Source organism: Epithele typhae (assembly GCF_022376455.1).
Source record: "Epithele typhae strain CBS 203.58 chromosome Unknown BXZ73scaffold_5, whole genome shotgun sequence".
Lineage (NCBI taxonomy): Eukaryota > Fungi > Basidiomycota > Agaricomycetes > Polyporales > Epitheliaceae > Epithele > Epithele typhae.
Window position 1 is genome coordinate 300,317 of NW_025954196.1, and position 24,972 is coordinate 325,288.

The 24,972-nt window shown below is 61.1% G+C and overlaps 7 protein-coding genes and 1 non-coding gene across 8 annotated transcripts; 5 read left to right on the forward strand and 3 right to left on the reverse strand.

Annotated features, from left to right (window-relative positions):
- Positions 1 to 2,513: 2,513 nt before the first annotated feature.
- Positions 2,514 to 4,904, forward strand: BXZ73DRAFT_87878 (uncharacterized protein; the record flags this gene model as incomplete). Its single annotated transcript, XM_048024747.1, has 14 exons — positions 2,514 to 2,788; positions 2,840 to 3,026; positions 3,083 to 3,315; positions 3,366 to 3,398; positions 3,461 to 3,465; positions 3,637 to 3,754; positions 3,829 to 3,880; positions 3,956 to 4,065; positions 4,126 to 4,234; positions 4,295 to 4,401; positions 4,441 to 4,445; positions 4,539 to 4,625; positions 4,688 to 4,824; positions 4,884 to 4,904. The coding sequence occupies 14 exons, from the start codon at positions 2,514 to 2,516 to the stop codon at positions 4,902 to 4,904; spliced, it is 1,479 nt and encodes a 492-aa protein (XP_047881483.1).
- A 421-nt stretch (positions 4,905 to 5,325) lies between these two features.
- On the reverse strand, positions 5,326 to 7,096 carry BXZ73DRAFT_97645 (uncharacterized protein; the record flags this gene model as incomplete). Its single annotated transcript, XM_048027438.1, has 4 exons — positions 5,326 to 5,371; positions 5,836 to 5,984; positions 6,035 to 7,039; positions 7,091 to 7,096. 4 exons carry the CDS (start codon positions 7,094 to 7,096, stop codon positions 5,326 to 5,328), a joined length of 1,206 nt encoding a protein of 401 aa, XP_047881484.1.
- Positions 7,097 to 7,411: 315 nt separating this feature from the next.
- Positions 7,412 to 10,636, forward strand: BXZ73DRAFT_40887 (HCP-like protein; the record flags this gene model as incomplete). The annotated part of the gene is made up of 8 exons (XM_048018662.1): positions 7,412 to 7,495; positions 7,554 to 7,629; positions 7,681 to 8,030; positions 8,081 to 8,378; positions 8,428 to 8,630; positions 8,683 to 9,190; positions 9,241 to 10,035; positions 10,089 to 10,636. 8 exons carry the CDS (start codon positions 7,412 to 7,414, stop codon positions 10,634 to 10,636), a joined length of 2,862 nt encoding a protein of 953 aa, XP_047881485.1.
- A 664-nt stretch (positions 10,637 to 11,300) lies between these two features.
- Positions 11,301 to 12,406, reverse strand: BXZ73DRAFT_87881 (uncharacterized protein; the record flags this gene model as incomplete). Its single annotated transcript, XM_048024748.1, has 5 exons — positions 11,301 to 11,582; positions 11,606 to 11,758; positions 11,816 to 11,867; positions 11,922 to 12,211; positions 12,374 to 12,406. The coding sequence occupies 5 exons, from the start codon at positions 12,404 to 12,406 to the stop codon at positions 11,301 to 11,303; spliced, it is 810 nt and encodes a 269-aa protein (XP_047881486.1).
- Positions 12,407 to 13,318: 912 nt separating this feature from the next.
- On the forward strand, positions 13,319 to 13,411 carry BXZ73DRAFT_t25. The gene has a single exon. It is a non-coding gene; the product is annotated as a tRNA-Leu (tRNA).
- Positions 13,412 to 13,529: 118 nt separating this feature from the next.
- BXZ73DRAFT_87896 (uncharacterized protein) lies at positions 13,530 to 16,674 on the forward strand (the record flags this gene model as incomplete). Its single annotated transcript, XM_048024757.1, has 3 exons — positions 13,530 to 13,651; positions 13,751 to 13,887; positions 14,144 to 16,674. The coding sequence occupies 3 exons, from the start codon at positions 13,530 to 13,532 to the stop codon at positions 16,672 to 16,674; spliced, it is 2,790 nt and encodes a 929-aa protein (XP_047881487.1).
- Positions 16,675 to 19,098: 2,424 nt separating this feature from the next.
- Positions 19,099 to 19,674, forward strand: BXZ73DRAFT_97649 (uncharacterized protein; the record flags this gene model as incomplete). Its single annotated transcript, XM_048027439.1, has 1 exon — positions 19,099 to 19,674. The coding sequence occupies one exon, from the start codon at positions 19,099 to 19,101 to the stop codon at positions 19,672 to 19,674; it is 576 nt and encodes a 191-aa protein (XP_047881488.1).
- Positions 19,675 to 20,225: 551 nt separating this feature from the next.
- On the reverse strand, positions 20,226 to 22,319 carry BXZ73DRAFT_97650 (uncharacterized protein; the record flags this gene model as incomplete). Its single annotated transcript, XM_048027440.1, has 4 exons — positions 20,226 to 21,593; positions 21,661 to 21,826; positions 21,958 to 22,142; positions 22,281 to 22,319. 4 exons carry the CDS (start codon positions 22,317 to 22,319, stop codon positions 20,226 to 20,228), a joined length of 1,758 nt encoding a protein of 585 aa, XP_047881489.1.
- Positions 22,320 to 24,972: the final 2,653 nt, after the last annotated feature.

Genomic DNA, 24,972 nt, shown 5'->3' on the forward strand with positions numbered 1-24,972 from the left:
TCCGAATCGATGTATAGGGTACCGTGGTATCTCCTGAGAACCCGTATATCGGAGTCGAAATCCAAGGTACGTCCCTCCACACTAGCGGAGTTTGGTGGGAGTCGCTCTTCCCTCAATTTGTATTTCGCCGCCTAGACACAACAAGACGCGTCGCGGCACACCTCAAGCTCTCAGCCAGTGCGCTTCCCCTCCTTCCGTGCACCTGTCTAGGATGGCAGTGGACTGCCGCCGCCACTGCATCTTCCGACACGACGGTGGCCGACAGTGCCCGGCTGGGCGAGCCTACGCAAAGCTAGACCCCGCAGCTCAACTTCTCCAACGCCTGCTTCTGGCTGGTCTACTGATGCAGCGAACGCAAGCGTTGCCACAGGCATGACAGTGGCATGCGGTATGTTCAGTGTACTCCCGCGAAGTTTCAATGTATCATGCTCACGCTCGACTGTCTAGACCTTCGGTCCACGGCCTAGATCTTATCATTTGTGCTATGTCCGTGTATCTATGGGCCACTGTCTACGCCGCATCCACCGGTTTCAACGCTCGGGTTGAAGGATGCCAGGCACTCCTGTGTAGTACGCCCCGGAAGACGCTCGCCCGATGTTCGCCCATGACTCCCGTCGAAAAGCAAGATTCTTAGGATGGTGCACATGGAAGCGGAGCATGAATGGCGCGCTGGAATGCCGAGGGCTTCGCAGGACCGTGCCACCGACTGCCGCAGGCCGAGCACTCGCAGCGATTCGTGTCCCGACCTAGGCGGGTGGAGACGCTGCGGCTCCGCCCCCGACCGGAAGTGGTGGTCGATTAATGGGTTCGGGCTTTGTCTGCTTTGCACCGGGCCAGAAACAACGTTTGGAAAACGTTCAACCTAGCGCGTAAGGCGGGATGAAGATAGCAAGCTCACCGGGAGCCTAACCTCGCGCGAACGTGGATGGGACCCCGAAGGTTGTACCTTTGAGCCGCCCGCGCAAGCCTGCGTACGATGGTGTCCAACGCAAGGCCGTCTGCCCCCAAACACCGATACCAACCTCTATCCAGTAACATCTTCGTGCGATACCCCGGCTCAACGCATTCAACAAGCGAACCTACTGCGCAGCACGCTGCGCTTTGCCCCCGCACCGTGCAGCGGCACCTTCAGCGCGGAGCCGCTCGCAGTACCGTTCTGTAGGACCGCGATCAGCGCAGGGATCGTCCCGCTTGCGCCCTGTCCGTCCGCAGAAAAACCGCGGTCCGAGCCAAAAGCAACCGCGGCGGGCCCCAGGGGAGCGGACGTGGGCGCTGCGGGCCTCTGTTGGGGCGGGGCGCGGACGGGGGAGCCTCCCGGGACCGTGGGTCCGCACCACGGTTGGCTGGATTGGGTGGGACGAATAGGCTGTGGATCTCTCACAGTGGCTGGCGCTATGCGGGTGTGTGGGAGGGCGGGTCGGGTTGTGGCGGGGGCGACGGGATGGTTTAGAGAGACCCTGCGGTTAGACGGGGTAGATTGTGTTCTGCCCCGCGGAAAGCGCGGTTTTTTTTGTGAAAAGGGAGCCGGATGGTTGTTGTGTTGCATACTGCAGACTAAAGAGGTTGGTGGTTGAGTGCTTCAATATCTGCTGGAAGGGGTGCTATCTAGTGTCGGCGATTGTTATGCTTGGAAGTACTTGTCCAGGACTCTATTGTAGCTGTCACAATACGCCAAGGATGAGCTGTCGACTTGAAACCAACCTATGTGCATTCGGCGTTTACGCTTACAACGAGGGCGATACATCCTGGGATGCATCATTACAGAGAGGAAGGCGCGCTAGGGCCAGGGAGGCCGCAGGGTTCCAAAGGTGCTGCCAACAGACAGGCAAATGCGGGCGTGGCGGGTGCTGCTGAGCGTACGTGCAAAGGGCGAAGGCAACGAGGGCGGGAAGGCCCGTGGGCACGTTGCGGGCCACGCGGGCGGCTGAGAATTGTGACTTGTCTGCTCCTCCTTCGACCGGAAGACCCGCGCTCGACAGCAAGCACAAACGACCCAGCGTTTCATCTGCGGATGTCGAGGGACACAGCACATCCGACGATGCAGACTCCGCCGAGTTCGAAATGCGGAGGGGGGCCTTTCGCCGCGCTGCACGGAGGCAAATTGGGCAACCGCCCGGTAGAGGGCGCGGCCCCTTGCGCCTCCCATGCAGCTCCCGCCATGATCAGTGGCCCGCTCGATAAGCTGTGCGAACGACTCCGCTGCCCTCCAGGGGGCGGATTCGGCTTCCCACCGCGAGCCCGGTTTCCCGGAGAATGGACTCGCATCCACCTCGGCTGCTCCCCGCGCATACATCCACCTCGGTTTTTCCCTCGGTCCATCATCCGCTCCCCACATTCAGTCCCTCCCAATCCACCCTCCCAGCCTCTTAAGCTACCCACTCCTCCGGTCCCAGCCCATCTGCTCGCAGCACCCCTGCGCCTTATCATCCCCCACCCGCCCCCACTCCCGGCCCGCTTGGACATCTCGCCTCATTCTCCTCCCTCAACTCCATCCCGACACTCCCCCCGCCGCCATGGGTCCCAACGACTCGCACAACCCGACGCCGCCCTCGGTCTCGGACCTTGAGAAGGGCCACCACGACAGTCTCCCGCCACCGCCCCCGCTCCCGGTCTCCTCCAGGGCTGTCATCCAGACCGCGACTGTCGCAGGAGAGGCTCAGTCAGGAAAGGACGAGAAAAGGGCAGACCTCGCGCTCGCGCAGGCCAAGAAGGACCGCCCGTCACCCAACAAGCCCAAGCGTCGCGCGAGCAGATGGATCCGCTTCCAGCTCTGGTTCAACACTTACAGGCACGTCCTGCATCTGCTCGCGTGGACACCCTTGATTGACCCGTTCTGCAGGAAATTCTTCCTCTTCGTGACGAGTCTGAACCTCACCGGTCTCGTGCTCGCTGCGACAAACACCTGGTCATATCCCCGGCGATACACCGGTGCATTCGTTCTCGGCAACCTTCTCTTTGCCATCCTCATGCGCAACGAGCTTTTTGGCCGTCTTCTTTACCTTATTGTCAACACGTTGTTTGCGAAGGTATGTAAACCTACTCAAGGGCACCATCCCGGAGGCTGATCCTTTTCATGATCCAGTGGACGCCACTGTGGTTCAGGCTAGGCTGCACTTCCGTCCTTCAACACTTGGGCGGCATTCACTCGGGCTGCGCGACTTCGGGCTTCGTCTGGCTCATCTTCCGTGTGACACTCATCTTCATCGACCACAAGGACAATCACGATGCGGTTCTTATTATGGGCGTCATCACCAACCTCGCCGTCACTATCAGCATCCTGAGCGCCTTCCCTTGGGTGCGCAACACGCACCACAAGTACGTGGTCTCGTATCCGTGCTCGTTACCGTCTCTCACTCCTTCTGCAGCGTTTTTGAACGGCACCATCGTTTCATTGGCTGGTGAGTACCCCCGTCCGCTTTTGGTACTCTAGCGCCCGTTGTACTCACGTACTCCTCCCCAGGATTGGTCTTCTCTCAAGTAGGTATCCGTTTCTTGGCGGCTCTCGGCCAGCGCAGCGGTACGCTCGCACACTGCCCTCTGGCGCCAGTTAGTGCGCGCGCGTCCGCAGTGTCGTGGCCGCCGTGCGCGTCTCCGCGTGCTCCATACGATATCTGACACCGTGTCTGCTTTTCTTAGCGTGGGTCTTCGTTGTGCTCGGCGACAGCTACGACCTCGACACCCATTCGTGGAACCCAGATGGGATCCGCGTCATCCGTCAGCAAGACTTTTGGTTTGCGTTTGGCATGACCATTTTGTGCGTACTCGGCCGCCGATGCGCCGCTCCACCCGGGCTTCTGCGACACGAGAGCTGACTATCTGCACCGACAGCATTCTTATCCCTTGGTTCACCGTCCGTGAGGTTCACGTTGACGTCGAGGTTGTGAGTGCACTCGTCCATACCGGGCCCAGGCCTCCGCCCAAGCTCGTGCTAACCGCTTTCGTCGTATCTCTGCAGCCGTCGCCCAAGGTCGCCATCCTTCGTTTCGAGCGCGGCATGCAGCAGGGTCTCCTCGCGCGTGTCTCCCGCTCCTCGATTATGGAGTACCATGCGTTCGGTATCATCTCGTGAGTTTCTCCTCTGCAACTGCACCCTCGACGGTCGCTCATCGGCCGCCGCGCCCACAGGGAGGGCACGCACGCCAAGTACCACTACCTCATCTGTGGTGTGCAGGGCGATTTCACTCGCTCGCTCGTCAACGACCCTCCCACGCACCTCTGGACGCGTCAGCTCAAGGTACGTGCGCTCCACGGCGTGGGTCGTGTTTCTGAGTGGCTGATGGACGTCGTCGCGCAGTTTGCGGGCGTGTCGAACACGTCGACATTGTACAAGCGTGGCATCCGTGTCTGCACCGGCACCGGCCTGGGCGCCGCTCTCTCCACCTGCATCCAGAGCTCTGACTGGTGAGCTTCCTTCTTTCGTTTTGGCGGTAGGCGGCGCAGGCGCAGTGAGAGAGATCTGTGTCGCCTTCCCGCGCTGTCAACGGTACGCGTTAACCCTTGCGCCGCCCAGGTACCTCATCTGGATCGGCTCCGACCAGGAGAAGACTTCGGGCCCACCATCTCCGGCCTTATCCACAAGCACATCGGCCCGGAGCGTATGTGCCTCTGGGATTCCAAGGCGCGCGGTACGTGTTTACCCCCACCACGCTCACCGCCCGCCTCTCACGCTAGTATGTTTCTCTCGCAGGCGGTCGCCCGGACGTGATGAAGCTCGTCAAGGACGCGTACCACGAGTGGAACGCGGAGGTCGTCTTCATCACCTCCAACTTCGCCGGGAACGCTGAGATCATGGAGGGCTGCAAGGAGGCCGGGATCCCTTCCTTTGTGAGTGCCTCGCGCTCCGCCTGTGCTTTTTCGTGCCGTGCTAACCCGCTGCTCCGCAGGGCACGCTCTGGGACTTCTGAGCGCTGTGCGGCGTGGGTGCCCGCACCCGCGCCCCGCTCCCAACTCCCACCGCGCCGGCATGCGACGTGAGACGGTCCCGCACACCCGGACGGCACCGTGCGACGCCTGCCGTTCCCGCCCTCTCCCTCGCTCTCGCCCGCCCGTCGTGTCCCCCGGTCCTCGCGTAGCTAGCCTAGCATACACCCACCCACTCCGCTGCCGATGCGCTCACGCTCACATACGATATCATAACGACCGCGGCGCGCGCGCGCTCCCACCCCGCCGCCACGCCCACCCCCGCATTTATCTTATTCTTTTTCTGTACACCACGCATATTTCTCGCACGCCGCCGATGTCACGATAGCCAGTCGTTGTGCTTTAGTTTAGAGATGGCACTATATTCCGAACGCCTTTGGTGTGCGAACCGGACTCTCGGCAGCTTTATAGAAGCGATTCCCATTGGCGGTAGGCGCGCACCGGGAGGACGCTTCGTAAGTATTCGAGTGACCGACCAATCGTGTTGATATGTACAAGCGGATTCAAATAGTGAGGCCCTGGAAGTGCTGAGCTGGATGTAAGGGAACCCGCAGGCCGCCTCCGCGAGTTGTCTGTTCTTGACGAAGTCAGGTTGCCCACGGACGCGCAGTTTGTCCATTGGTCGGTTTCATGGGTGCCAGAGCGCGTTCACGCGCAAGGTTAAGCACACATCGGCTGTAGGGCCAAGAAATGTGGATTATCATTACATGATACAGGGTGAGCAAGCAGAGAGACAGTTTGACGGAAATGGGAGATATGCAGGTGGAGGATACATGTGAAATGCAGGGCAATGGACAGGTCGTACAGGTGGTGTATGTGCGTATATATGGACGCACTGGGCACATGAATAAACTACACGGAAATTGGGATGAGAAGGGTCCGGAGGGGTTAGTTGAGGTATGTAGCTTGGACCACTCTTTGTCGTTCGCGTTGAAGTCGACGCCTTTCTTCCGCCACCACTCTCGCGCCTTCTCCCCGCCGCCGATGGCGTCTTCCAGGGCCTCCTCGATGTCGCACATCCGGTACTGGATCGGCAACCCGCTCTTGTCCCACCACTCCAGCACCTCGGGCCGGTTATGTCGCGACGCCCCGGTGAGCGTGTCTGGTCGAACACCATCTGGAGCCCGCTCCCGAGCCACCACTGCAGGACCTCGACCTTGCCGTGGCAGCTGGCGTGGTAGAGCGCCTGGCGGTCGTACTTGGGCTCCAGCCCGGACGCGGCCCACCACTCGAGCGCGTCGAGGTTGCCGGCGGTGCTCGCCATGTCCATCACGCGCCCGATCTTGAGCGGTAGCCGCCAGAGCGGGGAATTCGCCTTGTCCTTCCACCAGTCGAGGACCGCGATCCGGTTCTTCTGCGACGCGCTCTCGAGCGCGGCCTCGGTGTACTCGAGCGGGATCCCCGAGTTGAGCCACCAGTCGAGCGACGCGACCTGGCCGTGGCGCGAGGCGCCGTCGATGGCCTCCGCGACGGAGCGCGCCCTGGGCGGCGGGAGGATGTCCGGATGCGCGTCGTGCGTGTACTTCCACCAGGAGAGCACGGCCGTGCGACCGTGCAGCGACGCGGTGATGGGGAGCAGGTCGTCTTTGTAGAGGGAGAGGAAGAGCGCGCGGTGGTGGGTGAAGAAGTATTCGAGGACGTGCACGTAGCTGAATCGTACCACGAGCACGGCGCTCACGCGCGTGGGCCGGTGGGTGGCTGGATCGGCCGCGCGGATAAGGGGGATGTATCCGGAGAGAATGGCGTAGTCGGACGAGTGCGCGCGCGCCCATGGCTGGGGTGGTGGGAGGGAGGTAGGAACGCCGACAGCTTTAGCGAGCTCCCAGTCGCCGACTTGATCCATGATGTCCGCAAGTATCTCAACGGGAAGGTCGGGCGCGAGCACTTGGCGACTGCGCACCTTGGTCGCATCGGGGGTTTCGTCCTGTATAGATGTAGAACGCTGGGGATGGGAGAGGTGGTAGGTGTGGATGTCGAATTGTGCGAGGCGCGAGGCTAGCTCGGAGTCGGAGCCGGTAATGGGGAGGTTGCGGATGCGGAGGAAGAGGAGGAGTTGATCGCGCGTGAGGCGGCGGTACGCCTCAAGGACTTTCTCTTGTTCTGTGGGTGCGGCATAATTCTGGTTCGTCGTCAGTATTCTCGGCGAACGAGGCGGGTGAGAGGGGCTTACAGCCATACGCCAGGAGCTCTGGGTTGTGGGAAGACAGAAACACGAGAATGCTCTGCTTCAGCGACAGATGGATCAACAATATTCTCGACTGGAAGGCGGGGAGACGGCGGACAAGGTGATGGTTCAGGATGAGGAGATTACCCATCATTAACCCGAAGAAAGTGACGATGTCAATGTATGCCAAGTTACTTACTAGAAACCTATTTCGGGGTTAGGTGTCTGAGTAGGGGTTAGCCGACGTGGCCGTGTGCCCAGCGCTCTGACCTCATCATCCACCTTCCCTCATAGCCCTCACCTTTCGTGTCCACCCTACTGGCCGTCATGCCTTCGGCGGACAGGAAGATGCGGAAGGCTAGCTTGGCTGCCTTCTGCATGGTAGCCTTTGCGGCGCTCTCCAACGCAAACGTAAGTTACAAGAGCCTAGCTTCGAGTTACATGAGAAATTTATGTAGTCACGTTGTAGGACGCGTCGACCCAGCGCACAGAAGTTTCTGGAGGGATTGAGTCTGCGTCTGAAGGCATTGACTCTGCTGCCGAAGGTATGTACCAGCGCCATGCATAGATGTTGCTGTCCTAATCTAATGGCGCAGCGTCCAGGGCGTACCGCCAGGCCATGTCGACACTTGCAACCTTGACTGCCCTCCCATCTGCACCTTCAGACGAACCTTCAATACACACCACGTCCTCCCCACTCGCAGCTCTCCTCCCGAACATTCAAGGGCAGGGACCCATTGCTAGTGCTCTGCGAATTCTCGTGAAGCTCGGCCGACACTCTTGGGTACCTTCTTTCGTCACGGAATACATCTCCACGGAGTCGACAGGAAGTAGGAGAAAGGAAGAGGACCATAGAGGGAGAGCGGTCAAAGTGATTGACCTCTTGCACCATGCGGCCGACCTTGGAAACCGTGATGCTCTCTACACGCTTGGACAAGTCTCCTTGGTGCGCCATTCTCTTCGTTTGCACGGTCACTGGTCTCATCCCGGGTATAGTTCCCACCAAATACCTACTTCCCCACTGATCCAACGACCGCGTTCGACTCATTTCAAGCACATGCCGACATGACAGGCAATGCTTCATCCCAAGCTTTGGTCGGCTTCTTCCACTCCACTGGATATCATGGCGTCGTCCCCGTAGATGGACCAAAAGGTCAGCTATACCTCACGTTTGCGGGCCACGGAGGGCACAAGGGCGCACAGATGGCGCTCGGTTACCGACATTGGTCAGGTATTGGAGTTAGTGAGAACTGTTTGGCGGCGTTGAACTGGTACGAGGATGCAGCAGAACAAGGTGTGAGCGGCTTCCATTGCATTGAGCGCATATATTCATCTCTTCGCAGCGATGGCGAAGTTTTTATCTGGCCCTCCTGGTGGACGAACGTTGCCGCTAGTTCCGCCACGACTATCAGATCTCGTCGGCGGAGTGTATGGTCCGGGTGCGAGTGTAGCATCAACAGGATTGCAGGCCGGACGCGCAGTCATCAAGACCGCGAATGCACGGGCTGCGGGGGAGACATGGGACGACCTCATTGAATACTACCTCGTACGTACCTGTGCTTCTTCAAACTCTTCCCTCGCTGATTGGCATTCGCCAGTTCAATGCGGACCGCGGGGAAATCGACTTCGCATATCGCTTGGGCAAGATCTTCTACCAAGGCAGCGTCTACCCTTCACCTGGCGGCATTGCGTCCGGGGGCGACGGCGCAAGCGCGATTCCTCGCGATTTCCACCGGGCGCGGTACTATTTCAACCGCATCGCTCGCATCGTCTGGCCCCGCGACCCGTCGGACCCGCGCCGCGACCGTGCGGCACCGAAGGAGGAGGGCACTTTGCAAGCGAGCTACGCTGCCCTCGCCGCGGGCTACCTCGGGCGGATGTACTTGCGAGGTGAGGGTGTGAAGCAGGACTACGCAATGGCCAAGATGTGGTTTGAGCGCGGAGCGGAGCACGGCGAGAAGGAGTCGCACAACGGGCTGGGAATCATCTGGAGGGACGGTCTTATGGACGGCAAGAAGGACCTGAAGAAAGCGATGAGCCATTTCCACGCCGCGGCAAACCAGGACCTCGCCGAAGCGCACGTCAACCTTGCAAAATATCACTTCCGTAAGTCGTGGATTATGATCCTATTGCTACTTTTCAAACAATTGGCGCAGATCGAGGAGAGCTCAAGCAGGCCACCGCACACTTCGAGAACTCCCTTAGGCTTGGCTCGCCCTTCGAGGCGTATTACTACCTCGCCGGTATCCAGGCCATGCAAGCTCGTGAGCGGACGATTCCTCACGAGATCGCGGGCAGTTCGTGCGCAGTTGCAGTGTCTTTCTTCAAGCTCGTGGCTGAACGTGGCTCCTGGGATGACGACATGCTCCGGGAGGCTGATTACTACTGGAGCCTCGGCACGGAGCGAGGGGGCGAGATGGCGATGTTGCGCTGGTGGATCGCGGCGGAGCGCGGGCTCGAAACAGCGCAGAACAATCTCGCGTACGTGCTCGACCAGGACAAGAGCATACTACGCTTCACGCGTTTCGCGCCGCACTCGCCCTCAAACGACACCGCGCGCCTCGCGCTTACGCAGTGGATCCGGTCCGCAGCGCAGCGCAACGTGGACGCGCTCGTCAAGGTCGGCGACTACTACTACCACGGGCTCGGTGTTCCCGACGAGCCTGAGGGCGCGCGCTGGGAGAAGGCGGCGGGCTACTACCAGTCCGCGGCGGACACGCAGATGAGCGCTCTCGCAATGTGGAACCTGGGATGGATGTATGAGAACGGCGTTGGCGTTCCTCAGGACTTCCATCTGGCGAAACGACACTACGACCTCGCGTACGAGACGAACGCGGAAGCGTATCTGCCAGTGCTGCTGTCTCTCCTCAAGCTGCATGCGCGGAGCGCATGGCATACGCTTATGGGCGGCCAGGGAGGATTGACGCTCTGGGATGGGGACGAGGAAACCAGTGAGTACTTTCTATTTTGGAGTCGATTCGCTATGTTAACGGGCCTGCTCCAGCTCGTTCATACTACGACAACCCCGAGATCGACGCGGGCCAGGATGGCGAGCACGCGGACCCGCGTGGGGCCACGCAACAGCCGGCGCTAGACGAGATCGACGACGCGGATGACGGCCCCTGGTACATGGGCAAGGCCCGTGACGAGTTCAACCGCCGCCGACGCGGCGGCTCCGTAGATGGAGACGGGGAGGAGGATCCGGTTGAGTGGGCGCGAGAACGCCGGCGCGAGGAAGCGGCTCGTGAAGGCGAAGACTACGGTCCTGAAGACTACTTCGACGGTGCGACGCGGGGCGGTGTGCGCAGAGAAGCGCGATACCGAGAAGAGGAGGGCGAGGTTGACGACCTCGGGGAGACAGTGCTGATCGTGGTGTTGTGTTTGCTTGTATCGGGGCTCCTGTACGTGCGTGGGCGATGGATGGAGAGGATCCGACGCGACGAGGAGGAAAGGAGGAGAGCGGTGGGTGGGGCACCACGCAACGACGGAGCACTGGGGGTCTTCCCACCACCTGGAGACCCCGCGCGGGATGACTGGGCGGTTCTGCGATGAGATCTGTATGTAAACTAGAACATTGGATAGCTACCTATTTGCGGGTGCTTACTGCTAGCACTGGACTGAACGCTGAGTGGCATTCTTAAGTGTAACAAATGGGGGGAATGTGCCATGAATGGACCTTATTCGATCTCGAGGATTCAACTTGAGATGTGCCATCGTACTGAGAGTTTATGGCACGCAGACCAGAGGGCATGGACTGCCAGCATTCGACGACGACTCCACTAAAGACACCATGCGCCGACGCTGCCCTCGTATTCTATTCGTCCCCATGCAGCCCTGCCCTTGAAGCCGCGTGCGACGACAGAATAGCACTGAAAACCCAACAAGCATATTCTCTCTAGGCAGATTTTACATCTCCCCAATGCGATTGTTAGGCCAGTTCAGTTTGTCTACATCTGCACAACAAGGGTGTGTGAGACTTCATACGCCCCAATTGGCAAAGATCTCGAGGCATGACACTGCATACTTAGATTCGCATGACGCATGGCTAGAGGCGTGGCCAGAGGCATAGCGTGCACCGTCAACGTCCGGCCCATATTTATTCATCCTGATTCTTGATCTGAGTTACATATACGCATTATATCACCTACTCCATGAAACTGCAACGACTGTGTATGACTTTGCATGCACCGAAACCCGGACACTACAACACATTCGACTAACTGCGAGGCCTATCGTGACCATCCAGTACTCGTGACTGGAGGAGCGCGCGGACCTCGATCGACTCCCGGTGGGGCGTGTCCTTCGGGCTGGTCTCATCCTCGAACGCGGTGTGGGGCATGAGACGCGCCAGGGTCTCGTCGGGGTCGTAGCACTTGATGAGGGTGACCTCGTCGGGGGCCTGGTCCCGGAGGTAGTACCACTTCTGCTGGGGGTTGTGGCGCACGCCGTACGTCTCGCCCCTGCGGGTGGGGTAGATGAAGTCGATCGGGATCAGGTCCTTGGGGTCGGCCAGTCCGAGACCGCGAGCGGGAAGTGCGCGACAGGGTGGTGAATGGGGCGCCAAACGTTGATAAGGCGCACGCGCGACCCGAGGAGACGATCTGCTTCGGCGGGGAGGTGGTGTTTGACCCGCTCGACGCTCGCGCTCGGGGTTTGGTCGATGTACACCATCAGCTGCGCGGAGCGGAATCATGAGCACGCAGAGAGACTACGAAGCTGAAGATCACTCACCTCAGGCCCGCGATTCCCCGGCTTGTCCGTGGTGCCCTCGGCAAGCTTGCGCCTGGAATAAGAGCACATGTCAACGCGATGAACTTGTCCCGTTCGCGGGACCCACCTGAGGGTATGATCAAATATGACGACGCGCTTCGCACTCGTGGCCTTCTTCAACAGCCCCTCGACTTCAGGGTAGTATTGAGCCTTGATGCACTCTTCGTCGTCGAACTCGCGCTCAACGCTCGGTGAGTTGATAAACTGAAAGCCGCCCTTGTCGAGAGTCAGCTCGTCCTCTCGGCCGCGGGCGTTGTGGATAGTCGCCGGGTGAGAGATGATCTCGAAGTTCTTCCACTCCACGCCCGCAGGAGGTTCCTCGATATACTGGTAGGCCTTATCGTCGCCGGGAAAGTACTGCGGCGGTGGCCATTGGAACAGTTGCGAGCGAGGCGGATTTGAGGTTTGTCGATCGAGGAGTGCGAAGAGGTTGGAGGGCCGAATGTCTTCGAGCCCTCCCTTTTTATTCTGTCGATGTCCTCAGACTGTGATTTGACATTGAACAGTCGACCTGATAACCTTGAGTGAGGAGCGGCCGTTGTGCGCCTTCATGACGCAAGTATGGCTCGCAGCAACGCTCCAAAACGGCGAAGTCTGTCGCGATGGGAGCTTGGCGCGCTTGGTTTTGGGTCGGCAAATATAAGATCAGGGCCTCAGGCCGCTCACCGTCAGTGCACAATGACTCAGAGGACAACCGCGCCAGATGAAAGAGCGCAGTGTACAAGTCTGTGGTATTTAAAACGATTCGTCAAAAAAGGTGCCATCGTGATGGAACTTGAACAGGCAGACTTATCAGTATTGAAGCAAGAGGCCCACCGAATGCCAATATTCATAGGTTTCACCACAATCTCCATACGTTTTGCACATCTGGCATCCAGTCAGCTTCAGCCATGACATGCGTCTCGTCTGCCGTGAGGCAAGGTTTTCAAGAGAGGCGGGTTTTCACTAGCACTCTTGGAATCAATGCGATGAGCGAGGAAAGCGGCCGATGTCGAGAGCGGTTGAAGGCGTGCCAGACGCCTAGCGGCATGAATTCAGAATTGCCAACGTACTTGGGCTTGACTTGGGCTTCGACCCCTCCAACTATGGAGCGCTGAGGATTTCATCTTCACCACTCTCCACTTCTCGTTGAGAAATGGAGAGAGCGTAGATTTTTGTGTTTGCTACGATACGATGCTCAAAGATGTGCAGTACACCTCCGTCCTGGATGAGAGATTAAGGAGCGGCGTCATGCTGCTGTAATTGATATAGCTATATCAGCCATATGTCTGCTCAGTGCTGGCAAACTTACAGATGCAGAGGCTATGTTCCCAGCCGCGGGAATAATGGGGAGGGGGGCCGTGGATGCTACGAAAGAAGGAGCTTGTATGGGGCCAAGTCGAAAGGGGTTGCAGTGAGGGGCTGAGAGAGACACGGGGTACTCAAACAGCTAGATCTATACAACGTATGTGGCTTGACACACATGGCGGAATGGCCGAGTGGTCTAAGGCGCTAGAATCAGGACTAATAAGGTTCATCTAGTCCGAAAGGGCGTGGGTTCGAGTCCCACTTCCGTCATTTTGTTTTTCGCAAACCAAGGCGCTGACTCCTCTCCGATACTGCAGTCACGCAGTTCGCTTGTAGGTCTGCCTTCTGTTTCTTCGTGAACGACGACTAGCAACAGGGCCCAATTGGCATGGGTGTCCATGGACTCACGACGTATCTGCGCGAGAACAACCATCTGCTCTCCCGGTCGCTCAGCCTCCCCCTCTCCCAGCCTGGCCCGAATACCGTCTCGCTTGTCGTTGACGCCTGGTCGTACGTCTCCTTCTTCTCGCATCGTCCTTTTTTTCGTCATGCTCGCAAATGGAGGACCCAGAATGCCGTCATGCTCATTTGGATTTCTCTGACTGCCAGGTTCATCTATGAGGTCATCCACTGCGCCGACCTTCCCTGGGTGTATGGAGGGGAGTATACACGACTCGAGAGCCTTGTAGGAGATGTCGTGCGGGCGTGGCTAGCCGTTGGCCTCGAACTCCATTTTGTCTTTGATGGTGCGTTTTCCCTCTCGCCTCGCGCTCTCCGACCTTTGTTTCTCTTTTCATTAGACCAGCTGGTCTCCGCAACTCTTTCCCGCTCGCGTTCAGGGTCACACTCCTGACAATGGAACGAGTTTATCCTGCGAGTATTTTGAGACGACGAGTCCTATATGCACTGGTGTGACGGGTGCTTTGCCTATGAGGACGGCTTTTTCTTACCTTCGGTCGAGTGCTTCATCCAACTGCGACTCTCTGACAAGCAAGGACACAGGCCCGTACCCCGAGCTCAAATTCCCAACGGTACTCTCCCGCATGACGCACACGAATATCCAAGCCGGCCTCATCTTCTTCCGCACATCACCCACTGCACGCTCCCAGCCCCGCTTCCTCCGCGAGACTGCGATGCTGCCCCCACTCGCCTACTCCGTTTGTGTCGACGCGCTTCTCCGCCTTGCCTCGTCCTCTTCTCCTCCTCCCTCCGACTCTCCAGCTCACAGAGCACGACTGTTCGTGCACTTCGCGGACGAAGAGGGAGACCCGTACGCTGTGGCACTCGCCGCTCGACTGGGCGGGTACGTCGCGGGAAAAGACTCGGATTTTGTTGTCCTCAACGCCGAAGGATATCTTGGCTACGTCCCACTCGACGAGATTGTGTGGACGGCCACGGTCGCGACCCCCGACATGGAGGGAAGCGTCTACGCGGCCTCATCCGTCGCGGACACAGAATACGCCGAAGACGATGACGGATTCCAAGTCGTAAAGAAAGGAAAGAAGGGGAAATCAAAGGTTCGGAAGCCCTCAACCGCGCCCGACGGCCCAACGACCATCGTCGCCGGACGCGGTATCCTCCCTCCCTCCGCGCTCCCGGCGTCCTCCTCCGACCTTGGACCCATCGACCCCGCACAACTCTCGCTCACCATCTACGTCTACGCCCCCGCGACGCTCGCAACGCACCTCTCCATCCCCGTCTCGCTCCTCCCCCTCCTCGGCGCCCTCCTCGGGAACGACTTCACCGCCGGGCCCACGCCCTCCCCGGGAGACGACAGCCCCGCGCCCTCGCCGGCCACGACCGCCGAGATCCGCTCGCGCGGGCGGGCGAACAACCTCCAGCGGCTCTTCTTCAACCGCCAGCTCACCCTCCCGCAGCGCATCAGCCGCGTCGCCTCCACGCTCTCCGGTCTGCTCGCGTCCGCGGTCGGCACCGTGGGCGCGGGCGCGCGGAAGCGCGGCCGGAAGATCGGGAGCGTGATGGAGCTCATCGACGCCGCGGTGGCCGCGCTGCTCGTCCGACCGCTGGACACGTTCGCGACGGGCGAGCGCGAGGCCGTCGTCGAGCGCATTGCGGAGGCGACGCTCCAGTACGCGATCCCACGCCCCACAGACGACGGTGGGGACGCTGGCGCCGCGGGCGGTTGGGCGTCCGCCGCGTGTGCGCTGCACGCGGTCGAGGCGTGCCCGCTCGTCGCCGGGCTCTCGCGTGTCGTGAACGCACGCGCGGAGGAGCGAGAGGAAGGCGGGCGTGGGCGCTGTGCGGCGAATGCGGGCGCAGACTGGTCGCAGACGATTCGGACGCGGTATGTGGAGGCGTACCGCGCTGGGCGGCTCGACCCACACGCGCTCGACGCCGTCGTATCGGGGACGAGCTGGCCCCGGATGTTTTTGGAGGACCCGGACAAGGAGACGGTCACACGGAGCGTGGGGCGACCGCTTCGCAGGTGGATGTGGGCGGTGTTGGATGCGGGGGTCGGGCTTCCAGTGCCACCGCCTGTTCAGGAGAACGAGGAAGATGAAGCACATGAGGATGATGATGAGGAAGATGAAGATGAGCTGATCGACGTGGAAGAAGGCGAGTCCGAAGAGGAAGAGGATGAAGAGGGGGAGGATCCGCTCGCGCGGCTGCGCGGCGCACTGCAAGACCTGGATGGGGAAGGGCAAGCTTCCTTGTGCCGGACCAACAAACCCTTTGGACAAGATAAACAGAACCACACTCGCGCCAACGGCTCGTCGATTCGGCGGCCCACCAAGGTCATCACGGAATACGTGCGGCGCGGGACACGAATGGCCCCTGAGGAGGTCACAGCCTCCTCCCTCGACGCGTTGCTCCAGGAGACACCCCTCGGACCCCCAATACACGTCCCCAGCGAACCGGATGGGACAAGCCCACCCCCACAACTCTGGCCCCGTGACGCTCGTCTCGCGGTGTTCCGCGCCGCCGCTGGAGAAACCGCCACCACGGCGCTGGAGGGCGTGGATGACGGCGACCTCCTCGCCGTGCTTGGCGTGCGCTACGTCGTCCGGCTCATGGATGCGCGCGCACGGGAGAACCCGGTGAAGGAGCGCATCCAAGAGCGGTGGACCGAGGCGGAGGCGCGTGCAGTCCTCACGTGCCTCACGTCGTCCGCCGAATTGGACGAGGGTGCAGGGGAGGACGGAGCGGAACGGGTGGAGGTGAAGGAGCGGCACGTCCAGCTCGTCGTGCAGACGCAGACGGCGCTCGACGCGCTCGAGCAGCTCGCGCAGGTCCTGCTTCTCGACGAGAGGAAGGTGATGGTCGCTCCAGGGAGGGTCTTCTCGGGCGCGCGGTGCCATGCGATCCTCGGCGGACGGGCTGCAGTGGGCGCAGTACGAGAGGAGGTATGGACGGCGTGCAAATCGGGCCTGGGAGGTGCGTTCGCGCCTCCTCCGCAGAAGCGGGCGAAGGACAAGAAGAAGGCGGTCAACCCTGGTGTGCAGGAGAAACCGCGCGGGAAGCCGGCTGGGAAGGCGGGATTATTTGCAATGCTAGGGGACGCATCGGCATGAAAGGAGATGTTCGCATGTGAGTATGCTTTATGTATGCCGCGCTCGATCGCACGCTGTACGATGAACTCTGCGCTGTAGCCTTGCAACCTGTACCTTCTGACCTCCTGTATATCGTAATCATCTTTGACTTAAATCTCGTTCTTGGTGCACCTGAGGAACGCTAACGGCGACCATGGGGATCGTGACAGCATGGGTGGCTGACGCGCGACAACTTCCCGTCCTATGAGGGCTTGTCACAACTCCGCATTCAGCGAAACTTGGTTGCTGATTCTGGAGTTTACCTCTGTTTGAGACCAGTCGTAGCCTGTGAGTCACCAACTCCATCAAGCGAGCCCGAGAGAAGTCCGCTCGATCAGTGTAAGGATGATGTTGTAAGCGATCCGAACCAGCATGTTTGGCCGGTTTCTGCACTCCTTGTAAATACACCATCGATATTTTTATTTTATGAGTGAAAGTGTGGTAAGTAGAACAGTGTAGACCATCATGTTCGACCACACTGCCGGGCATCTTTCCGAATGTCGCCGTCATTGCAAAGCAGTCTCACGGGCACCCCGCCTCACTTGCTTCGCTCACGTCACAGAAGTTGGCCACGCTGACGGCCCTGCAAGCCTCGAGCCACCCGATGTGTTCGATCAGGAGTGTCGAGACGCTTTGAAACGGCTCCAACCCGAGCCTTCCGGGGGAAAAGAACCGCTATTCCGTCACGGATATACAGATCACCAAGTTGACTCGCCCATTACCCACGTTTGGATCGCAGTCCATTTTCTGGTATTGTACGGAGCTGGCGGCCATCCAAGCTGTGTCCACCTCTGAATTCTGCGGCCCCAGATTTTTCACGAGGCGTCCACGCTGTTGCGCCTTTCCGCACTGCGACGCCGGCCCCTGTCATCTTTAACCTCGTGGTCGTCTACATGCCGAGGTTGGGGCGGCGCTTACCCGCGCATTCGCGGGTAACTAGTGCCGCAAATGGCCGACCGCAGGGTCCTCGAAGGTGACGGGAGTGGTAAGCAAGGGTAAGCATCGCTCGTCAACGCACAGAACACCGCGCAGTATTACTTCACTCGGGCTGTCTTGGCGCGCACGCGGATCCATCACGATGAAGCATCAATTTCGCCCACCATGTGTTCTAACTCGCCCCGAGTCCATCGGCGTGCCCCAGTCGTGCACCGGCAAAACGATCCTCCACGCGCTCGGTTCCCGTATAGGAGCCTTACCAGACATGCGGTCTGATCTACACGTCCTGAGCAAGGAGCGAGTCAGGAATGCAGGAATAGGGCACTCCAGGGCACTGCGCACCGCTAGCCCCGTTGCAGCGAGCTTGAGACCGAGCCTCGATCACACTCCTGCAAGGGTGGGTCTTGACAAGACCAAAGATGGCTTCATCATTGCACCGCGGCGCAGCACTGGGTGCATCGGCCCATTATCCAGACGAGTAGCTAGTGTCGTCGCTCACCTGTCCAGCTTCTTTTGTATAACCTCTGGGCCGATGGCTTTGGTCCGTTCTGCCGTCCCAGCTCGTCCCAGCCACTAGCTCGAGTCAACGTACAGCCGCGGCTCGAACCCGATGGATTTACGCCCATCGCCGCCGCCGCCACCGCCGCGTCTCCCTCGCGTCCTCCGCGAAACGCGAGTCCGAGCGAGGGTCGGCGTTCCCTGGGAGCCAAGATTCAATGGCCCCGCGCCAGAAGTGATGGCGGCGACACGGGGAGGCAGGAGCACCCACATGGCCTGCGCGCATACGAATAGTGTCGCCGGGGTGGGGGCGGACTACGGTCGATATCGCGGTCCGGGTGTGGCAAGCGACGCTCGACGTCCACGCTGGCGTGGATCTAGGCCACAACCTGCGCTGTCCTGCGCGGAGGATGCAGTGCTGTAAGGCCCGCCAGGGGAACAGCGGAAGCTCGAGAGTGGGCGCACCTCGATGCACGCGCTGCGCACGAGGCTCCGCGAGTGATTACGCGCAGCGAGGCCTGCAGGGAGAGAAGACACAGCCCTGCGCTGCACGCTTCGCAACCAGGTCCCAGTCGAGGGTTGGGAGATTGCATGTCAGAACTAGATGTCTTGCCTTCCGCGCGCGGATATATTGCTGACGGCACCCGTTGCCGGTACGGAGGGATTAGAGACTGCTGGTTGTCTCGAAGCGACGCTGGGAAGGATACCGGCTGGGAACGGTCAGCACTTATGAAGCCGCCTACCGAAGTCTAAACGGGATCTCGTCTAGACGACGCCCCAATCGCTGCTGAGATACCGTTTTAAAGGCCCAGAGGTCCAGACCAGACCTTCCCCACCTGCCCTCCCCGCACTCGCGGATAACCTCATACCCGCCCGCGACGAAGCACTTGACACTCGCCTCCACCTCCACTTCACCCTCACCCTCACCCCCGCCCCGCGCTCTCACCCACGCCCGCCTGCCCGCCGCACACGATGGCCGGGAAACCCAAGGCCCTCCACCCGCTCGTCCCGCTCGCCTCCCTCTCCTTCTCCACGCACCAGATACCCGCGCACAACCTCATCCCCAACACCTCCCTCGCCGCGCGCCCGCTCATCGTCTACCGCGCGCCCTTCGCGACGACGCCCTCCGCCGAGCAGATCGAGGCGCACCTCCGCGCCGTCGGCGTCTGCTTTCCCATGTGGCGCTGGCCGATGTACCCCGAGGACCACTTCCACACGACCGCGCACGAGTTCGTCGTCGTCCACCGCGGCCGCGGCCGGCTCAACTTTGGCGGCCGCGGCTGCGCCGGCGCGGTCGAGGTCGAGGTCGTGCCCGGGGACGCGGTGCTCATCCCGGGCGGCGTCAGCCACGCGCTGCTCGAGGACCTCGGCGAGAAGGAGGGGCTCGGCAGCTTCGAGATGGTCGGGAGCTACATGGAGGGGTCCGAGCACTGGGACATGTGCTACGGCAAGCACGGGGAGGAGGAGCACGTCGCGAACATCCCGAACTTGACGTGGTTCGACAAAGATCCGTTGTACGGCGAGGGCGGGCCTGCGGCGAAGTGCTGAGAGTGGGTGTGGGCGACGCGAGGGACGGCAGTTGTGAGGTGTACAAGGACTATGGGCGAGACTGGTGATGTACTGGTACTGCTCGGTCCAAAAACAGTCTGTTATTGTCGCGATCCTGCGGGTTCCAGGGCGTGCGCAGGGCCCAGGTGGCCGCGAGGGTCGAGCGAGAGAGGAGATGAGAGAGCGAAGGCAGGAAGCTGAGTCCGCGGAGATAGTAGGACGAGCAGCGCTGGCCCGATCCCGCCGCCAATCCCGCGATCCATTCGCCCCTGGCCCGCGGCGCGGGTCCTCCACGAGCAAGTTCCCCCGGCCCGCGAACGGACGAACGGACATTTCGCGCGACATGGATGGGTGCGGCCTCTCGAGACAACATCGCGATCATACATTGCATAGAGATGTGCAAGTATCGTACAAAACCCGGTAAAGTACAACAGAGAGACAACAAATGACAACAAGAGACAGCGTACAGGTCCAGAAACAGCGAATCCACTCCTCGTCGACAGCGCGAGCGAGACTGGCGCACCAGCGCATAACTTACTCGGCCACACGTCTCAAGCACCTCGCTTTCTCCTCCTATCCTCCTCGTCTAGTCCCAGGCTCAGCGAGCTGCCCGCATCTACCGGCGGCAGCCTCAGGTTCCCAGTGTTCACACTCTGCATGCTCCCACTCCTACTCCGGCTCCCACTCGAACTGCCACCCCCGAACGTCCCCTGGCTGCCCATCGACAGCTTCGACCCGCTCGCGAGGCTCTTCCACGATACCCCGGCATGCCGCGTCGCCGTCGCCGTCTGCACCGAAAGTCTAGGGGCCGGGGCCTGTATCGGGTTCGTGATCGCGTTGAGCGTGGGCGTCGTCGTCGGTGTCGGTGTCGGTGAGGCCAGTCCAGACGGCTGCCTCGCCCCGCTTCCGTACGGGAACGCGCTCGGGGGGTGTGGGTGTGGGTGCGGGTGCGGGCGCTGCCCGTGCCCCGCCAACGGCGACGGCGAGCGCGGCGCGGGGGGCGAGTACACCGCCGCGTCGCGGTGCCGCCTGCCCGCGCTCGCGCTCGTGCCCGCCGCGGGCTGGGTGAGCTCGAGCTCGCGCGCGTACGGGTGCCGTTGTCGGATGTCCGTCGTGCTCATCCGCCGGAACGCCTCCGTTGGGCGCGCCATCTCTTTCTCCCCCTCCGCGTCCTCCCCGGCGTGCGCGTGGGGCCGCACCGTCGCTGAGCTGGGCCGCGAGCGCGGCGCGATCGCCGGGAACCGGTTGCTGCCGCTCACGCTCGCGCTGCGCCCCAGGCGCGCGCCCTCGCCGCCGCCAGCCTTGAGCACGCTCGTGTTGAACGCTGCGGTGAGCGGCAGCGGCGTGCTCGGGCCCGTCCCTGCGCGCGGCCGCCCGGACGAGGTCGAGGTCGAGGTCGGGCGCCCGGTCAGGCTTGGGCGTCGCGCTTGTGGGCCGTACCCGCGGTCGGGCGATGCGGGTGGCGATGGCAGCTGCAGCGAGCGCGTCTCCGCGAGGTCCCCCCCGTCCCCGTCTTCGTACAGCGGCGCCATGCGGAAGTTGGCCATCGACGCCGCGGACGACGATACCCCGGGCTCAGCGGCGAGTAGTACGGCGCGGACGGAACGAGCGGGGCGGACATTGGCGGCGCGTTCGAGTGTGGGGGAGATGTGGGGGTGGGGGGCTCGGGTAGGGGCCGCGGGGCGCGGGGGCCGCGAGGAGCGGGGGCGTATGGGTGGTCGGAGGGGACAGAGGTGAGACGGCGCGCGGCGTACGGGTGGGGGAGCGTTGGGTTGTTCATGTACGCCGCATCCTCTGGGGAGATGGGGGTTATAGGTAGTGAAGCGCGGCGGGACGCGCGTGCACTGGCATTGGTAGTGGTAGCACTGGCAGCACTGGCCAGTCCCGGTGGAGTCGGATGGGACATGGGGATGATGGTACTGCGGGGGGATGCGAGTGGCCCGAGCCGGTGCTCTTTGAGTGGGTGCTCCGTGTCCGGTGCGAAACCGTCGCGCGGTCGGTGTGTGCGTCGCCGTAGATCGCGTCGCCGTTGTCCTCGTCGTCGCTCTCTCCGTCTTCGTCGTTGTCGTCGGCGAACGCGAAGAAGCCGTATGAGTGGTCGTGAGGAGACGGGTCGCCCTTGTGGCCGGCCGAAGAGGCAGCGACGCTCCTTCTGGGAGAGCCGAGGAATGAGCGGGAACGGAGGTCGGACCAGGTCAGAGCAGAGATCGGACGGAGGGGGTCAAGTAGGAGCGGCCGCGGGGGCTTCTTGGCCGGACCGGGGAACAGCTTTTGATGGCCCACCGGTCTCGCTCTTCGCGCGCCTTCGCGGACCAGGAGGCGGCCGCGCGCGCGCGTCGTGCGACCCTGCGGCGAACGAGCGGCACGGCAACTACCACAGCGAATGCGACGGCGGCGACGGCGCCGAGGACACCGAGAATGGTGGGGACGCTCGGTAGCTGCTGGTGTTGACCGGAGGAGGAAGACGGCTGAGATGGTCGATGGGGTGATGAGGCGATGAGGCGATGGTGGGCGATGGACGGGGAGAACAGAGGGCAATGATTAGCGCCTTTGCGGATTCCGTGACAGCGAAGAAGATCGCAGGGGCGGTGTGGGTGTGTGCTCACATCATCGGCGCACTGTGTGCAATTGGCTGCGACGGCCATCGGGCGGACGGCGAGAATATGCTGAGCGCTGAGCGGCGGAAGATCAGCGCGAGCGAGGGCGTGGCGGCGAGCGTGGCGGCGGGCGAGGGGATGAGCTGGAGGGGCAGGAGGGTTCCCCACGCCCGCGCGGGGCCCCTCTAGGCTTTAATCGCTGGCCGCGGCGCGATGACGGTATGGTGGCTCCTGGGCGAAGAGGATGAGTAGGGCGGATAAGGCGTGGTGGGGCCGCAGTCAATGCCCGCTCCGCCCACGCCCACACGGTCACGCGCCGCGTTACACGGGTGCGTGTCACGACTCACCGGGATTCAACCCGCAACTCGATTCGAAACCGCAAGCGTCTTGGTATGGATTTAGCAGTGATATTCCGCCGTCGCCATCATCCTGCGCGGGCACATCCGTGTGGGCTCCACTCGACGATCACGTTCCGCGCTCCCAATCAGACAACGTCTGCGCTGGGAAAGGCTGATGAGAACGCGGTCGCGTGGACGGCGCAGGGCCAAAACACGAAGAGACCGGCGGACTCGTGGTGACGTGGGTACGAATCTGCTTGGAGGGAACGGATATCCGTCTGACGTCCTTTGGCGAGACTGAAAAGGCTTGTGGACCGCATTCTCGAAGCCATCCGGATCGCGGTCGGCTGGGCATATCGAAAAGGGTCAGTTTCATGTCTAGATGCAGCACATGGAAGCCGGTGAGTTACGTGGGTCCTCGTGGATGCATCGTCGTGGATGTGTAGAAGAGAGGATCACTGCAGACTGCGTAAGCCGGCTGTCGTTGAGTAACCGAACACGTGATCGTGATTGCATCGGCGCCTGTTTCTGAGTCGGAGAATCAAATGGGCTTGCAAAATTGAGGCTGAAGTACTGCGTCTTTGCGAGGTTCTAACATCTTCCACGATAACCTCACTTCTGCGCGATGCGACACCCACAATCTACCTGAAAACGTTGTGCAACACCGGAGACTCGGTGGACTGGGCGTTCCGATATCTGGCCTAATTTCCGCCCATAGACTTTGCGTCATCGCTACAACTCCCCGCGCCGACCCAAGCGGCTCATCTTCCATCTCGCAGTCTCTGGAACACTCCATATGTTCTCGGCACACGGTCATCATGTGAAAACCCTCCTTTCACGCCCTCGCCTCGGAACCATTTTCCGTCACACTCATCCCGACATGCGCCCGATGTCATCCATCTGCCAACCGTGTCCGAGCCCGCCACCTTCTTCTATAGTCGCTCGGACTCGCCGGCCCCCTGACGAAACCCATCGTGCACCGCCTCGCTTCCAGGTGCGATCTTCCCTCACTCTCTCGTAGCTTGTACTCAGTGCTCACCCCCTATGCCGATGTGTTTCCTCTAGAATTCTGTTCTTCCCTCACGTCTTCTGTAAAACTCAACTCCTGCAGTCGTGCAGAACTTCGAATCAACGGCATCATATAACCTCAGGTCAGCAAACAAAGCGGCCATCGAATCGAGCTCCGCTCCTGCCTTCTGACCTCCTGCGAAATCAGTGACCCCTGTACAGTGACTTCATCTTTCCGCCGTGAGGCACCCCAGATGAAGGAAGCAGGTGCCATCCTGAACACAACAAACCTTGTCCATCGCCACTTTGTCCCACTCGGATCTCGAGCACCAACGGACCTTCTCCCATCTACTCAGCGCAGCGCCGCGACCGAGTCCGACATCCCCATTCTATTGCTTCCGGTGCTCAGGCGATATCCCGCCAGAGCCACCACACCTGCTGCCGACTGTCGACATCTTGCAGCTCCGACGGTCATCGGAGGGCATTCCTTCTCCTGCGCAATGTCCGTAACCTAGACGCCCGATCCGTGCACCCTTCTTTGGGATATCTTCCGTGAGTGCGTCACGATCTACCACTCAACCTTTCAAAACTCATCCTTCCATACAGCATGCACCACAGAGCGCACTTCCACTTCGATAACGCACATGTTGAGTGGCATGTTTCGGCGCACGCACTTAGAAGCCGCGTCCGTCGTTCGCATTTGTTTCCAGGCGCAGGCGCGCCAAACAGACGTGCATCTCGGGGCCTCAAACACGCACATCTGCTTCTGTACTTCGCGTCAAGATTTCACTCCGCCGCGCGCTTCTCAGCCGCTCGAACACGAACTGCTACCCGCGTCCCCCGCAAGTCGCAGGCGTTTGCTCAATACGCCGGTTTCGCGCAAGGCACTGCAAAGCATCCGCCGCTTTTTGGCTCGGAGTACTCGGCGCCGCCAAGCAATCCCATCCGCCCGCTCGCCGGCAGCTGCGAAAAAGCAGCCTTCGCGCGCAAGTACTGCCTTCAAGCCACCGTCGAGCACGCCATACATCAGCTTCTCCAAATAGCTCGTGTCACGCGCGTTCCCCATCGCCCGACCGCTCAATGCGCGCGGTCGAGCGCCCCGCCGGGGCACTTTGCAAAACCCCGCACTCCTCGAGGAAGCGATCGCCAAGGGTCCCCTCCGCCGGCAGCTGCCGTATCAACCCGCTCAAACGTCGCTCGTCCACGCCATGCGACGTGCATGCAAAACGCTCCGGACGAACGCGCCTCCGGACGCGCGTGCGCTCCGACCCGCTCCGACCACGAACGCCTCCGCGCTCGTCGCAGCGTCTCGAGCTGACGAGCCAAACTCGGCGCATCATCGCACCCTCTGCGCG